Below are 15,865 nucleotides of genomic sequence, written 5' to 3' on the forward strand. Positions count from 1 at the left end.
CCTCACTGGTGAGAGTAAGAGTGAGAGTGTGGATGAGTAAGACATTCAGATCTCAACAAAAACTCATCCACTTGAAATCACCCTGTGATGTCTCATACTTTCCAAAATCATGTAACTAGTGAACTTTCCCATGTGGTCAGTTTAAGAAAAAAGTCTTCAAGCACCGAGTTGAATGCACACTTGGTACTTGTTTTGTAATACGAGTTACGCTGTGATCATGGTGACTGAAGACCACAGGCGTGGTGTCGTGCATTTAGCAAACAACTTTGACAATAAAAAAAGACTTTTCTGTAGGTCTTTCACCTGTAACCAGGAAGTTAGGGCTGATCAACAGAAGAAAACTGCTCTATTGTAAGGATGTGGTTAAGTTGGGCTTCAGGAAGAAATGTGTCATTATGAGACTGTGCCCTTTAAGGTAGGATGGAGATATTCAGAGCTGGTAAGGATTTTCTTGTGAAGCAACAATGTAATGTAAAATATATATAATTTTATAAAGATAATATTTCTATTTTCAGATAAATAAGATAAACTGTATTATTATTATTAAAATTGCTTGAAATAAAGCATTACGACCACCTAGTTATTACAACAGAAATATTGCAGATGCCAGTTTTCAAGTGAAATATGTAATCATTCAGGGTCTTTTACTAGAACAATGCATCACGCCAATCTTTTAGTACCTTCTGATTTTGAAAATTCTGATGACGTTTAATTACTCTTAGTGAATCTTCTTCAGGGAAGGTGCAAAACCAGTTATCTAATACAGTCCCTAAGGTTTACATGGTGCATTACAGACCCAAACGCATTGCAGAGTTTGTTTAAGAAGCTTATAGCTTTCTTCATTCTGCAATTCAGCAACTAAAGTTTTATAATCCAGACAATGAGGATCATGACAGGGCAGACAAAGCTTGTGTTTGCTGAATCTTTTCTTATAATCAACAAATTTGATACATATGTGACATATGCTTTGTATGTAAAATAAGTTTTTTTATATTTTTTGACCGCAGAAGCTTCAACTTTGTCATCTTTTTCTGTTTTGCAAATAACAGAAGACATAACTTCTTAGTGTAATCAATCAGCAGTAATTCTGACAGAAGGCAAGAAAATTCCTTTCAAACATGTCCCTTTGCATTAGAAAATACTTTCTGAAGAGTATGCTCGTGCTGGTTATGTTCATGCATCTATGCATGTTTGCGTGCCTGCCTGCTTTACACATGGGAAGCGTAGGACAACAGCAGTCGTCTGCCCGTGCAGAAACCATCTTCTGATGCTGCTCTTGGACTCCTTTTCAGCTTGTACCACAAAGCCAGGCAGACCAAAATGCCAGCGTATGTTTACAGAAGAGGCAAGACAAGTGAAAGGGAAGATGAGGTGGGGGACAAATGGATGAGTTTCACTGTGCAAAAATCTTGATAGGCCCGTAGGATGTGGTATCCAATAATGATAATAACAACAGTGATACATAAAAATTAAGTCTTGCATCAGAGCGTTTATAGTGCTAGAGGTCTTTCCTGATGAAATATGCTAAACTGCAATCAAAATGTGAATGCCTGGGTGACTTCACTGCAGTTCTATCAAGATTTGCAAGCGTTTGCAAGGGTGATACAGTTGATACTCAAATTCTAATGCACACTTTGTATTTCATGGGCTGTTGCTACGGGACGGGTCTCTGCTTGCCCTTCCCTTGACTGAGTGCCCACTTGCTATTGATGACTGATGAAGTGCATGTCTTGATTTAGTTTCATTTGAAAGGAATCCAACTTTTCACATCCTATTACATTCTGCAACAAAAAATGGAGGAAAAAAGTAAGTAGGGATGACTGGGAGATTCATTTCAAAAGGGTAAAGCATACTCCAGAGTTCAGGACAAGAGCGCTGGTAGCACTGTTTGACAGCATTCGTGGCTTTGCTAGAACTGCGTGCTAGATCACACTGAAATCATTAGGCTGTATCTGCTATTTTCAGCAAAAATTGAATCAGGTCATGCAAAGGAGGGCTCATATCTATGCTATGGTTCTCCCTCTTCATTTCAGCTGGTATCCTTAATAATTAGTAAACTGAGTGTATTGAAGAGCATAAGGACAAGTGTAAGACAGTCTATGTAACTCTTCCCATCTCTGTAATATAAATCTTCTTGCATACATGCTGCCTCCAAATGTCTCTAGTCATTAAGAAAAAAAAGCTAAAAAAAGAAATACATGTGTACAATATAACATTAGAGGCAATTGAGACCAGATACCATCTTGATGCTTCTGCTGTTCCTACTATTCAGTTCAGTTCAGTTCAATGTATCAGGTGACTGTTTAAATTTATAAAACATTATCTGCAGAATATAAATCCTATTGTAATTCATAGGCTTAGTTATATCTGTTTCATATTGAACTGAATGTATGATTATATTTTCAGCTGTGATTCAAAACTGAAAACAGAAGAATGAAAATAAGACATAAAATACTAAACCAGAAGTACTACTTAAATGTCTTCAATGGATTTTTCTTGGTAAAACTTCTGGTTCCTTTTTCTCATTTAGCAGCTTCAAATTGATTTTTAAAAAATGTTTTGAATTAAAACAATAATCCTCCTTTTTTTCCCAGGCTCTGGGCCTTATGCTTTTGACGTTTGGCCTGTGGCTTTCATGTGACAGAAACAATTTATTCAGTGTGTTATGTGAGTATGAACAGATTTTTTCTTTTGTTTCAAATGATTGCAAGATAAATCAACAGAAACAGCTATAGAATTTTTTTTCACAAGGTGGCAGTATTGGTTTGAAATGCATAGGTTATTTTTTTCTGTTGTGTGTATTTTCCATCATTAGACAGTAAGATTATCAAAATAGGGAAAAATAATTATCAGTATGTATACAGTTTATGGATAATTATAGTGTATACAATTTATTTATTTCTCTTGGTGTACAGTCTATATATGAATCACTAAAATATAAATCAGCTCTATTGATCTTTTCTTTATATAATTTACCAGACTGCATTTGTCCTGCATTTGACAAGATTTTAGATCCTTTAGGTTGGTATTTGGGTGGAATGAACACAAGGTGGAGTCTGGGCCTCTTCATGTAGATATTCCTTTTTTCCAGAATATCTATCAAATTGTTTCACAGAGAAGTAAGTTTTGGGCCACTTCACAGCAGCTGTGCTCTTAAAGAGTTGTCTGCCTTGCCCGTGTCAAGCAGCACCAGTTCCCAACTGGTGAGGTGGGAACCATCCAATACAGTAATTCTGGGATGAAGCATTTGAGATGGAAGTGTGAAAACTCCCACTACTTTCTGTATCTATAGAAAAATGGTTAAAGTGGAAAGGGGAAAGTGGCCAGTCACAAAGAGGGCGGATAGCATTGAATCTGAGCCTGGATCTAATGAGAACTTTATCTATGTCCACATAGTATTTGTACACGTGCTACTAATTTCTGCCAAACAGAAAAATTCTGTAAACTTGTAATTGTTCTCTGATTTCATTGTGTGTGGTTCACATTGTTCAATTGAGTATGTTCTGTTTACATCTCATATGTTGTTACCATCCTCTGCATTTATAAAAATACATATTTTTCTTTCTGTGGCTGTAGATAACATAAGTAATAATAATGCCCTTTTATCATTCTACTGTTTCCATTCTTTCACTAATTGCATTACAAAGGTTTAATTGTTTTTCTGGAATAATTTTTTTAAGCAGAAGTCTCAAAAAATAAAGAGAAGTGATGGTATGAATGCCCTGTGTTACAGTTTCTTCAGGCGAAAACCAGCTAGTGGCATATATTTCTCGTATGTTACTTGGAGTTGGATCTGTTATTGCTTTTACATCAGCCATGGGATTCCTTGGAATCGTTAAGGAAATCAAATGTCTACTAGTCACAGTAAGTGTGAATCAGACTCCAACTTTCTCGTAAAATTAAGAGTTCTGTGTGCATGAAAGCTGTGATTCTGTCTTGATGTTGATAGCTGCAGTATGGCTACAATACCAAAACAGAGACTGTGATTGAAAAGCTGTTAGCTATGTAGACCTACCTGTATGCTCCATATTTATATACGTTTCCTGCTTTTTAACAGAAGAACATTTTGGTTTATGAAAAATTACACTGTATCGACACATTCTTATGATCACTTTGGTTACATTTTTTCCTTTGTCTTTTGTTTATTGTCATCCTTTTTGAGCAGTCTGTGTTAGATTTCGTGAAGGCTGAAGCAGAGAACTGTTCTACTGGTTCATTTTTTAATATCAATAGGCACAGCAAGTGAGAGGAACCCAGGTGCTGTAACCAGCAACCTTGTTCCTTCTTCCTTCCTGCTACTGCCCTAGGCGTGTAGGTTTTGCCTCACAATTTATTAAATGATGAAAGAGAAAGAGGTGTCTCATTTCCAACTTACATGGAAATATCTAGTATCACAATATCGAGATACTGAAATTGAAATTTGGTCTTCCTGACAATGAAAAAAATCAACTATCTTTTTGTTTTGCTTGTGCGCCTCATAGCTCAAAGAAGTCCCTGAGTAGGTGTGAGACTTAGGTGCCATAATAATTCAAACAGGAAATAATGAAATAAGAGTTTTCTTCAGTGGAGCACAGCTGCTTTACAACAGCTTTTGTTTTCCTCTTCCAAGAAAGTTATGGCTTTGTCTTTAAGCCCAAAACAATGAGTCGTGCTTTGCCTGAAGCCTGCCTCTTAGACTATGATGTCATTTTCTGAGCATTTCCAGCCAAAAATATTTCTTATTTTTGTTGGAATGACTCTAAATAATAGTCATGAAGGATTATACATGAGTTTCTGGATTTTTTTATTGCATTGCTCACGTGTTCAATATTACGTTTATGTATAATTTTGAGTGTTTTTTCAGTATGTGAGTTTTCAGATCCTCGTGTTTGTTACCCAGATGGCAATATCAGTGCTGATATTCATAAAGAAAGAAGAGGTAAGTAAATAAATTATGGAGACTACTGATAATTTCAAAATAGTTTCTTGCAATTAGTAAAAAAAAAATTGTAATAGTCAGTTCTTACTGTATGCTGTATCATCATTTATTTGAACTTCAGTATTCTACTTATCGACCAGGCATAGCAGATGTGGAAAACTTAATTTGAGGAACTCAGCATGGTTCAATAGTTGTAAAGGAGAGTGCATGGAAATATTCCAGTTTCTCCTGTGCAACAAAACATACTCTTCCTGTTCAGGAATGTGGAATCAACAGTGTAAGGGACAGCTTTATTCCTTTCTGAGGGATGACCCAGAAATTTCCTCTTTTCTGGACATCAGCAGAGGTAGGAGAAAGCATTAGATGCTAACCTGTGTCTGCTACCAGGTGATAACAGTAGTCCACTATGCAATTGCTAGTAGGAGGCATTGGTATCATGGCATGCAAAGTATGCTAATGGATTAATATTTTTATTGTTTGAGCCTGTATTTTAGGTCCAAGTAGAGATCCAATATAAGGAATATGTGTCTTTGCTTTTAACAACAGGAAACAACAATAAATACCAACATCGCTAGTAACTGTACTGCTTTGAAACTTTATCCAGTCATTTATTTTTCTACATATAGCAACTCCAATAACTTGAGCATTCCTCACAGTATGATATGGAAGGTAGTCTGTATGGAACCCATACTGGTCCGGCCACTTCTGTATTCCATAATTTCAAAATCTATGGTTTGAGAAAACCTCCCATTACTCCGGTCTCCTAAGGTCCATACAGTTCTCCAAATCCTGCTGATATTCCAACAGGGTACAGCACAAATTAATTAGTTTTACTGCATCAAAGTGAATCCGTATCATCAAGATTTCTTCATTAAATGTTAATTTATAATTATAGAGTCCTCCCTGTTTCGTATGATGGTTTTACATATTGAAAGATTTGAACTGTCAGGAATTATGCATTCTGGATTCAGTTATTTGGGCTAGGAAAACTGATTGAAAGATTGCATTTAAATTTTTTTTTTTATCAACTGTAGTTGCACTTAATTGAGTATTGCTGAAGTATAATAAATGATGGTAGCATCATCTTTCACTGTGCAAGCTTTTGAGTTTTGTTTTTAGGATGGCTGTAGCAAGGGGAATGAAGCCTCATTTATTTCTCGTTTTGTAATGCAACCTCTCAGTGGCCTAGGAGTTCTCTGCCTGTATTCCCTGCTATGCTCTCTATAATCACACTCTTTGCGATCAGCTTGTCTGTTTCAATTACTGTTGAAGGTGTATTTTTACAGTTTCTGCCCAGATGCCTAATCTAGGGCCAATATGAGCTGCTAACTCCCCCAGCCCAAAGCAATACATGTCCTGGCCAGATTGTCTGATGCTCACACAAGTTTGTGTCACATTAATGTGTAGAATCAATTTTGGTTTTATGCTTATTATTATATGGTGGTGTGCATATTACAAATAATTACGAGAGGAAGAATTTTGTATTTCACAACAGATCAGATGCATCTATACTATGTTCCCTGGCTCTTCTGTCTCCATTTGGGCTAATCACCTTGTGTCTGCCTGTGCTATGTATGTGATTTGGGTACTTCATTTATCTTCCCCTTTTTTTTTCAACTTTCACTTTAGTGCTTTGGCTATGACATGGCTTAGATCATATTTGGCAAACTGATTAGAATGCTGCTTGCAAGTAACCTTGAAGAAACCTGAATATCAATAAAAGATCAAGGATTGTACCATCCATCTACACTCATATCAATATGCATATACCAAATGCTATAAATATTTACGAACAGGTCCACAATCAATGGAACAACAGAATTGATGAAGTTATTTCTGAATATGGGAATGAGAGTCTGGCTGAGCAGGAACCTGTTTGGAACGTTCTGAATGCTGTGCAGCACAATGTAAGGAAAAAATCACAAAATATCACCCCCAAAAATACTGCATCAACCAAAAAATGTGTATACCAATCAGAACTTGCTTTAAAAAAACAACACTTTTTGTAAAGGATTAATTTTTCAAGATCCACTGCTAAAATCTGATATGGGTGAGCAGATTCCTTGCTGTTATATGGATTATTATGGATGAAATTAGGTTTTTGAAGGACTTTTGCGTGTAGGAACAGACAGTTCTGGTCACTGAAGTTTACTACAGCTGAAAAATACGAGGGGTTTCCTAATATTTTCGGCAGTGCTAAATACCATAAAACACTTGGTCTGCTTAGCTGTCAAGACTAACCTGGACCACGGACAAGCAGAGATGCTGTAAGGTCAAAGCAGAGCTCCTACTGTGAGAGCATTTGAATACATATTGCACTGAGACTCTCTCAGAAATAATGCTTAAAGCCTCAGATAAGCTTGCAAATAAATACTTTCAGCACACATACTTAATTATTAATGTTTTTTTTTTTTTTTGGTGGCCTGGCAGCATCTTATTTGTTTCCTCTTTCAGAAAAGTCCTTTAAAGCATTTGTATGAGAGCAATAATTTTGGAAGTTGTTAGAAATGTTTTTGACCAGTGGCCTGCTATCCACCCTTCAGATTAATTCTGCATCATGGACTTTTAATTACAAACACTATAGCTTAACAGTTTAATATGGTTTGATATGCATGCTTCTATAGGCCAGCTGCGAGTCCCTTAATGTGACTTCTTGCAGAGGTGAGTTCTTCATAAATGTTGAAGATAATTTATGATTCCAGATAACTCACAGAGCATATATGTCTAGACTTAAGATTAGAAATGCATTTGTAATGTATATTTAAAATCTGTTCTTTGAAAATCCAGTCTTCTCTCATTGTATTCATGATTTCTCTAGTGATTAATGGTGACCCCATTATGTCAACAGTGCAGCTAGGCTATGTGCTGGTGTGCTTGAGATCAGTTTTATCGAACTGTTGTGGGAGCACAGGTTTCAGTAAAGTTACCTACCCACCACCTACCTTGGTGGGCATGTTTAAATTGTGGCAGATCTCAAAATCCTATGGATATTTTGCTGTTGGTATCTAAGACAGATAAAATGATATTAAATCTGCCCAGGTGAACTGGAATCACTCTTTTGAATGAAATACTGCCACCCACAAATCTTGTGTTACATGCTTCCTCCCGCTCTTTACAATATCTTTGGTGCCTGCCATGGGAAAAATAAAAAGATTGCAAACATTATTAGAGAAAAACCATATTTTTATATATTCTTGGTAATATTTAACATACTGCTTAAAGCTGGTGATTTTTTTAACTGAACTTACAGAGTTGTTGAAATTTAATGGTTTTACAGAGAAAGAACATTTTTGGCTAAGTTATTAAAAATTAGAAGCAATATACTTCGGATTAACTCTTCAAAACATCAAAATGAGATGCTTGTGTTTAGCATCTCTAAGCTAAAATATGGCGGGCTTTTCATTCCACAAAACAATTCAAACATTTCTGAAGTTGCATCCTCATTCAGAATGAAAAACTGCTGGAATTTCTTACATGACAAGACTTCCATTCTCCAAGCTCTTTGATTGTTTGGTTTGGTTTTGTGTTACTGATATTGAAATAGATTAATGGGAAGAACTAGCTGAAAATCCAGTTGAACAGGGTGCAGTAATTGCTTTGTGCTTCAACTTTGAGGTATGTGTTCACAAGGGATCAATTGCTGCTAAAACACAAGTTGGAGTAGGGAGACTTTCTAAAGATCTCTTGCTAAGACAGGAGAATTTTTGCAAATACGACATTAGAAGCAACAAAGCAGTTTTCAAAATTGGTCCTTATTTAAGTTTCTAGATGAGAGTAAAACAGTGTGTTTGTGGTTTTATTTTTATTTATTATAATATTGTTTATAAAATCTGTCCCTGTTTACTACATTCATTATGAAACAACATTCATTACGTTGTTTCAAATAACATATAGTTTTCTTTCTTCTTTTTGTTGTACTTCACAGTGAGCACGCCCTTAATATAGCTTACTGCCTACACACAATTTCTACACTGAAATTACTTTGGAAGGTTAAGGGTGATTGTCAAAGTGTTTTCCTTTGATCTGAGTTTGTAATTTTTTTTTCTTTTTTTCTATTTATGTGTGTTCTAGAATAATGTACAGTCTAAAAGAAAGTTCCTGTCAAAAGATATTTTACGATCATATTGTTCTTAAATCTGTACTATCGAGTACATATCATGGGAAATGATACATAAGGGTGAGTCATCCCCTGCAGAAACCTCTCTCTACTGAATACAGAGAGAAACTGTCTAGCTAATGTAACCAACTAATAGTTGGAGTGGAAATTCCTCTGTGTGACAGTCTTTATAGATGTTGGAGTTACCAAGTTACAGGATTTCTATTGTAGATGGAATGCTGTGGAAGATACAATGTTACACAGTGGGAATGGAATAAAAACAAGGAAAATAGTGCTCAGATTCCATGTTCATGCACAAAATCCAGTCTGAAGAAATGGTTTTGTGATGTCCCAAGGAATTCCACATACAGTATGGTAAGAAATAAAAAACTTGTCTTGAAGAATGTAACTTTTGCTACTAAACGGACTTTGGAAAAAGTACGCAAAACTTGTTTTACACCAAGACTTCACTTACAAATGCCAAAGTATTAATAATATTCATTGCTTTGTCTTTGGTTCTCTCTGAAGCCTTGATTTTTACTCATTAGGTGTCAGTCATGTAGGCAGTTCTAAATTAAGGATAATTCAAGAAACAGGAGGTGTGCCTATCATAGATCAATATCACAGGGACATTTAGTAGTGGTTTAAGTAGTAAGCATCTTGGCATTCAGAAGTCCATGCTGTGCAAATCAATGATGACAATGGAAAGTGACAGTATATAAAAAATACACAGTACATTTTCCACTTGTATTTACTATTCATTACTTACAGAACGTCAGCAATGTCTCCATCTATTTGTATTAACTGTTTCCAGAGCATCTCCAGTACTTTACAGGGTAAGAGGAATAAGCAAGGCATTGAAATATGAGATGTGTTTCCCACGGCCAGTTCATGTTAGCATTTACATGTCTTAATATCAAGGCACCGGTTTGCATAGGACCATCAGATATCATCACCTGATAATACAAAACTGGAGCAAAGTGATACATACTATTCTTTTCTATAAACCCTCCAGTGTTAATAGGACTATCCAATGAGAACAAGAATTCAATGGGCAAAGGTTGTTTCTTGACAATGCAGGACAGTAAATAACAGAAAGGATGTTGTCAAATGACATCTGCTATTGTGTTCCTTTGCTCATCAGTTTTGAATTGTTCCCTGTTTCTACAAAGCCTGGTCATTATTAAAAGATTACTTCAAAGTACAGAAAGCATTTATTTATATGTTCTATTATATTTATAGCTATTTTAAGCTAGGTAATAATTTATAATTTATTTTAAAAAGCAATATAATAAGCATAGGCTGTAATCTGGAAAATATGCACATCCATTTCAGGATGCATAATGTATGAGAATCAGTGAAAACTTGAAAATATTCTTTCAAGCATTTACTTGTAATTTCTCAGTTTTACTCACAGAAAAGCAAATTCCTTTTTGATTAAGTCACAAGCTCTGGAACATTTTCATACAAAATATCAGATTTTCTTAAGAACAATCTGTTTAGTTCAGATAATTTAAAAAATGTTATAGCTAACTCCCCACAGTACACATTATTGATGTATTTGCTTTCTGGCAAGTAAATATCAGAATCCATCATAACATGCAGAAAATTCTGTGTTTTTAAAGTATGTTCTTATAAAGATGCAATATGAATTCAAAAGTTTAAATGATTTTTCTTGAAATCTGTTCATCTGTACTTGCTTAGGGATGTGAAGAATATTTAAATACATGGTTTGAAAGCAACGTTTTGATCTTAACTGCAATTACTATCAGCCTGCTAATTACACAGGTAAGAGTACTTTTAAGCAAAAAACCACAAAATATTGATATTCTGCTGGGGGTAAAAATCGATTCAGTACCATTTGTCTTTGGCACACTCTCCGAAATTTTGTAAAGCTTTCCATCAATTTTAATTAGAAATAAGATCAGGCACTGTTCACCAAAAACCTCCTGTATATTCAACTACCGTCACAGATGTTGGTGACTAAAGTTTGTTGAATGAAATGTTTGACCTGACTTGTGAAAGTAAACATCATTGTGAGGACAGGAAGAAGTTAAAGAGAATGTAAAATCTGTGGAGCAAATGACCTCTTTTGTCCAATACTTGGACAGAACCTAGTCCATGAATCTGCTAAATCAAACAATACAAAATCATGAAACCTCACCCCCCGCATATCTATGAGAAAATTTTATTGTGTAAAAAGGAATAAAGCTTTAAATATCAAAACAAAATCATATGAATAATGGCAACAAGAATTGATTGTCCACTCCACAGACACCTTGAAGGTTGAGTGCCATGAAGCAGGCAGAAGGATTTTTGATAATATATAATGGATATAATCATGAGGTTGAAAATTAGATTAGTTCATTTTTACTCAAAGAATTAAAAGTATGACCTATTTTACTTCTTCCATATGTAGTAGCTTCCCATAGACATGTGTAGTAAAAACATTCCGGCTATGGAGTGGACCAGATCAGTTGTGAAAATGTTTTTTATTCATACTCACATAATCCTCAGTAGCATGGCACATGAATGTCTCATGATTTTCAATGTACTATCATTGACATCTTCTTGTCAGGTGAGAAAGAGCTATTATCCCCATTCAAGAGGTGAAGACCAAGATTCATAGGGCACTGAACCACTTAACACTTAACTGAATTATGTGCCACTTGAAATAGATTTCAAGACACTTCTGTGGATGTGGGCCTAAGTGGCTTACTAGAGGTCACACAGCAAGCCTGTGGCAGAACAGTATTCAGCTTGTAACTTCAGGCACACGTCCTGATCATTCTCCTTTATATCCTGCATAGGAGCCAGGTTAACAGTCAGATTGGCTTAGTCGTGACTGAGTATCAACACTTGCTTTGTTGTTTTTAATTCACTCTTTTTCCTTTCTCAGATATTTTTGATCACACTAACTGGTCAGCTATTTAGAAACACCAAAAGGAATAACATTTGGCCAAATGAATCATAAACTATTCTGAGCATTGCTGTGGTGCAAGAATCACCTGATCCGTGCCTGTAACAGTCAACGAAATCACTTTCAGTAAAATTTGGATTGAGCTCTACATACTGTAATCACTAGGATATTAACATTTGGGCTTTAATATGTTTGTTTAGTATTCATGGCTATGGATATGGCAATATGCTACAAAATGATGTGGGTTAAAGCTGTTTACTAGCTGGTTCATAAAACTTCTTGACAAGCTGAATATTAGTTTCCTGAATCTCCGGAACAACTTGTTCAGAGTGTTATAAATAGTACTGTATAGTATCCCACACTTTAAAACAGAAGGAACCCTTTACCGGATTCAGTGGAGAAACACATTTACTAAACCTTGCTGATACTTCTTTAGGCTTTTACCTTTCCTTCCAATCTTTCTCTGTTTTGTCCTTGTCTGTTGAGCAATTTAATCTCCAAAAATGGTGTGTTGTATATATTGGACTCTTATTCAGCACTTTTCCAAGAAGTGTTGTAGCAGACATCTTTCATTCTTGCTGAATGGCTCTTACCATTCATTCAACCAAATGGCTTCAGTGTTTTACATGGAGTAAGCTTGAAACCCTAAACCATTCTTTGTTCTCTGAGCAGTGAGGTAACCTGGCATATCTTGAGGCAAACTGAGGAAGGCACGGTATTACAAGTGCAGGTGGTAGCACTGTTAATTATTTTTTGCCTAAAACTTCCCATTTCAGTAATTCATCTTCTGATACTTATAAATTTGCTAAGTTTTATTTATTTAGTCTAAAAAATTTCCACTTCAAGTGCCTCCCACAGGCTGAATTTCTTATTTATAGAGAGCTTCAAATCCGAGAAATGTGCCAATTCAGAAGTGAATGGCGTGCTTGGAACAGAATCTGAATTACAAACTTGTATTTTTTGGTCGGCCACCAGCAAAGATCTAAGGAACACAGCAATGAAGTCTCTCACCCCACTCAAATGTTTATCTGCATTAAGAATGGCAGATACCTGTTACGTTGATTTCTGTGATAGATTAAGAGGTTTTAATCCTGTTATTGATGTAATTCAGTCTGATAATACAGTTTGAGGAGGATATTAAATAATAATAAATAAATAAACAACAGGGGGTTTTTTTAGTAATCTTCATTTTGCAATTTATAGAGTACTTCAGAAAATAAGGATCAAGAACCTGAACTTTAGTTTACAAATAACATTCTAAGATATAAAGATAACCTAACTTCACTGAAACAAACATTAACTTTTAAAATCCCAACAATCTGGTAAAACAGCAGAAGCTACTTTTTCATTAGACAATAGATCCATTTCATTGAATAGGTCTGTGACGCAGAGCAAGATAGAACAAATATTTCTCACTTGCTTCTTTCCATGCATCTAATATTTAACGTGGAAACTATATACAGAATTGTAGAACTACACAGTAACATAGGTTCAAATGGACATCTGAGAACCACTTAGTCCAATCCCCTGTTGTTCAAGGCTGTGTCCACGTTGAGTGTTGAATATCTCCAGGGATGGAGATTCCACAGTCTCTGTAGGTAACCTGTCCCAGTGTTTGACCACCCTCACAGTGAAGATCTTTTTCCTTACGTCTGACTGTAGCTTCCCGTGTCACAGTGCCCTTTGTCTCTCGAACTACCACTGTGTACCTCTGAGAGTGCTGGCTCCATGTTTTCTGCTCCTCCTCAATATGTAGTGGAAGCCAGCATTAAGATCTCCCCTTAGGCTTCTCTCTTGCAACTAGAGTAAACCCAGTTCTCTCAGCCTCCCCTCTTATGTCATGTGCTCTGAACCACTAATGATTTTGGGATTCCTCTGCTGGAACTGCTTTCAGATGCCAGTGTCTTTCTAGTACTAGGGAGCACAGGACTGGATGCAATACTTGAGTAATTCTCACAAGAGGAAAAGAATCATTTCCCTCAGCTTGCTGACTGACCCGCTAATACAGCCCAGGATGCAGTTGGCATTCTCTGTGGTGAGGGCATACTCCTGACTCATGTTCAGTTTGTTTTCTAGCAGGAGCCCCAGGTCCTTTCTGCAAATGTGCTTTCTCTTCATTTGGCCCCCATACTGCTGCGTGGGTTTATTTCATCCCAGATGTCTTTATTGAATATCTTGAGTTCCCTTTCAGCCCATTTCTTCAGCTTGTCAGGGTCCCTCTGAATAGCAGCTCTGTCCTTCAGATTATTCCCTGTTCTTCCTACAAGTTGCTATCATTTGCAGAGCTGTTGAAGGTGCAGTTCATCCCATCATTCAGGTCATTAACAGAATTGCCCCTAGTCTTGATCCTTGAGGGGTGACATAATTAACCAGCCACCACTTCAGCTTTATGCTACTGGTCACAACCCTTTGAGCCAATTTTCCTCCCAATAGTCCTCTTATCCTGTCCATGTATCACCACTTTGGCTGTAAAGATATTATGAGAGACCATGCCAAAGGCCTTCTTAAGGTACTTAGTCGTCATTACTCTTTCAACTCCTACTAAGCCAGTCATCTCATCATAGAAGGTAATCAAGCATGGTTAGACATGATTTGCCCTTGTCAAAGCCAAGCTGTCTGTTCCCAATGACTAGAGTTCTTCATGTGCTTGGAAAGAGTTTCTAGGAGGATTTGTCCCATAATATTCCAAGAGTGTAAGGTGAGGCTGACCACCCTGTAGTTCCCCATACACTCCTTCTTGTCCTTGTTGAAGATGGGTGTGGTGTGGTGTTTGTTTCTCTGCAGCTATCAGGGATGTCCCCCAAACACCGTAATCTTTTGAAGACCATAGATGGTGTCTACTCAGTGATATCAAACAGGTCCATATGGAACCATGGACTTATGAACATCCAACTTGTTGAAGCACTCTAGCCTCCTGTACCATGCATTATTCTTCCCACCCTCAAGACCTTCCTGCTAGGCTCAAGGACCTGAGATGCCTGAGAAGAAACATTGCCTGTATATAGAGTACCTCAGCTTCTCCATGTCCTTTATCACTAGATCACCTACCCCATTGAGCAATGGGTCCACATTTTATTTAGACTTAATTTTGCTGCCCCTCTCCATACAGAAGCCTTTCTTGTCACTGTTAACATTCCTTAATAGTTTCAACTCCGGCTGAACGCTGGCTTTCCTGCATCGATCCCTGCATGCTTGGGCAGTACCTCTCTCTTCCTCCTGGGTTGCCCATTGCCGCTTCCACCTTCTGTATACTTCCTTTTTGTGTTGGAGATCACTGACCAGTTATCCCAGTTTTTTGCTTGAGACCAGTTAACCATTGTCCATACTAGGCTTCTGCCATGCTTGCTCAACTTCCTGCACATCAGCATGGATAGTTCTTGCACTCTGAGGAGGTCATCCTAGCAAATCAGGCAGCTCTTTGGGGCCCCTTTGCTCTTCATGGTAGTCTTACACATGATCCTGCCAAGCAGATACATGAGCAATCAGTTGCTCACTTATTTTAGGATTTTGGAGTCCACAGTCTCATGATTGTTGCAGATGAGACCCTTGATCTTTGCATTTCCAACCAGTTCTTCCTTGTTTGTGAGTAACAGAACCAGCAGATCATACCCTTTAGCTGGATTGTTGATCACCTGCATTGACCCAGTATCATCAACACATACCAGAAATCTCCTGGCTTGCTTGCGCCAAGCCATATTGCCCTTCTGGCAGATGTCAGGTGGTTCCCCTTAAGTGCAGGTCCGTCAGTCATGAGGCTTTCTCCTCCAGCTGCCTAAAGAAGACTTTGCGGACTTCACCTTCTTGATCAGGAAGTCTCTGGTAGATGCCTACTATGACATCACCTGCATTGGTTTGTCCTCTAATCCTTGCCCATAAACCCTCAACTGTCTCGTCAGCCCTTTGAAGGCAAAGATCTGTGCATTCTTCCTGA

At 37.1% G+C, this 15,865-nt stretch overlaps 1 protein-coding gene across 1 annotated transcript; it reads left to right on the forward strand.

Moving 5' to 3' along the window:
- The first annotated feature begins 1,330 nt into the window (after window positions 1-1,330).
- TSPAN19 (tetraspanin 19) lies at window positions 1,331-11,988 on the forward strand. The gene is given in 9 exon segments (XM_063323955.1): window positions 1,331-1,354; window positions 2,407-2,499; window positions 2,595-2,667; window positions 3,734-3,864; window positions 4,844-4,918; window positions 6,715-6,825; window positions 9,246-9,389; window positions 10,719-10,802; window positions 11,914-11,988. Coding segments are annotated over 9 exon segments (810 nt in total).
- Window positions 11,989-15,865: the final 3,877 nt, after the last annotated feature.

This window comes from Chroicocephalus ridibundus, chromosome 1 (assembly GCF_963924245.1).
Source record: "Chroicocephalus ridibundus chromosome 1, bChrRid1.1, whole genome shotgun sequence".
Classification (NCBI taxonomy): domain Eukaryota; kingdom Metazoa; phylum Chordata; class Aves; order Charadriiformes; family Laridae; genus Chroicocephalus; species Chroicocephalus ridibundus.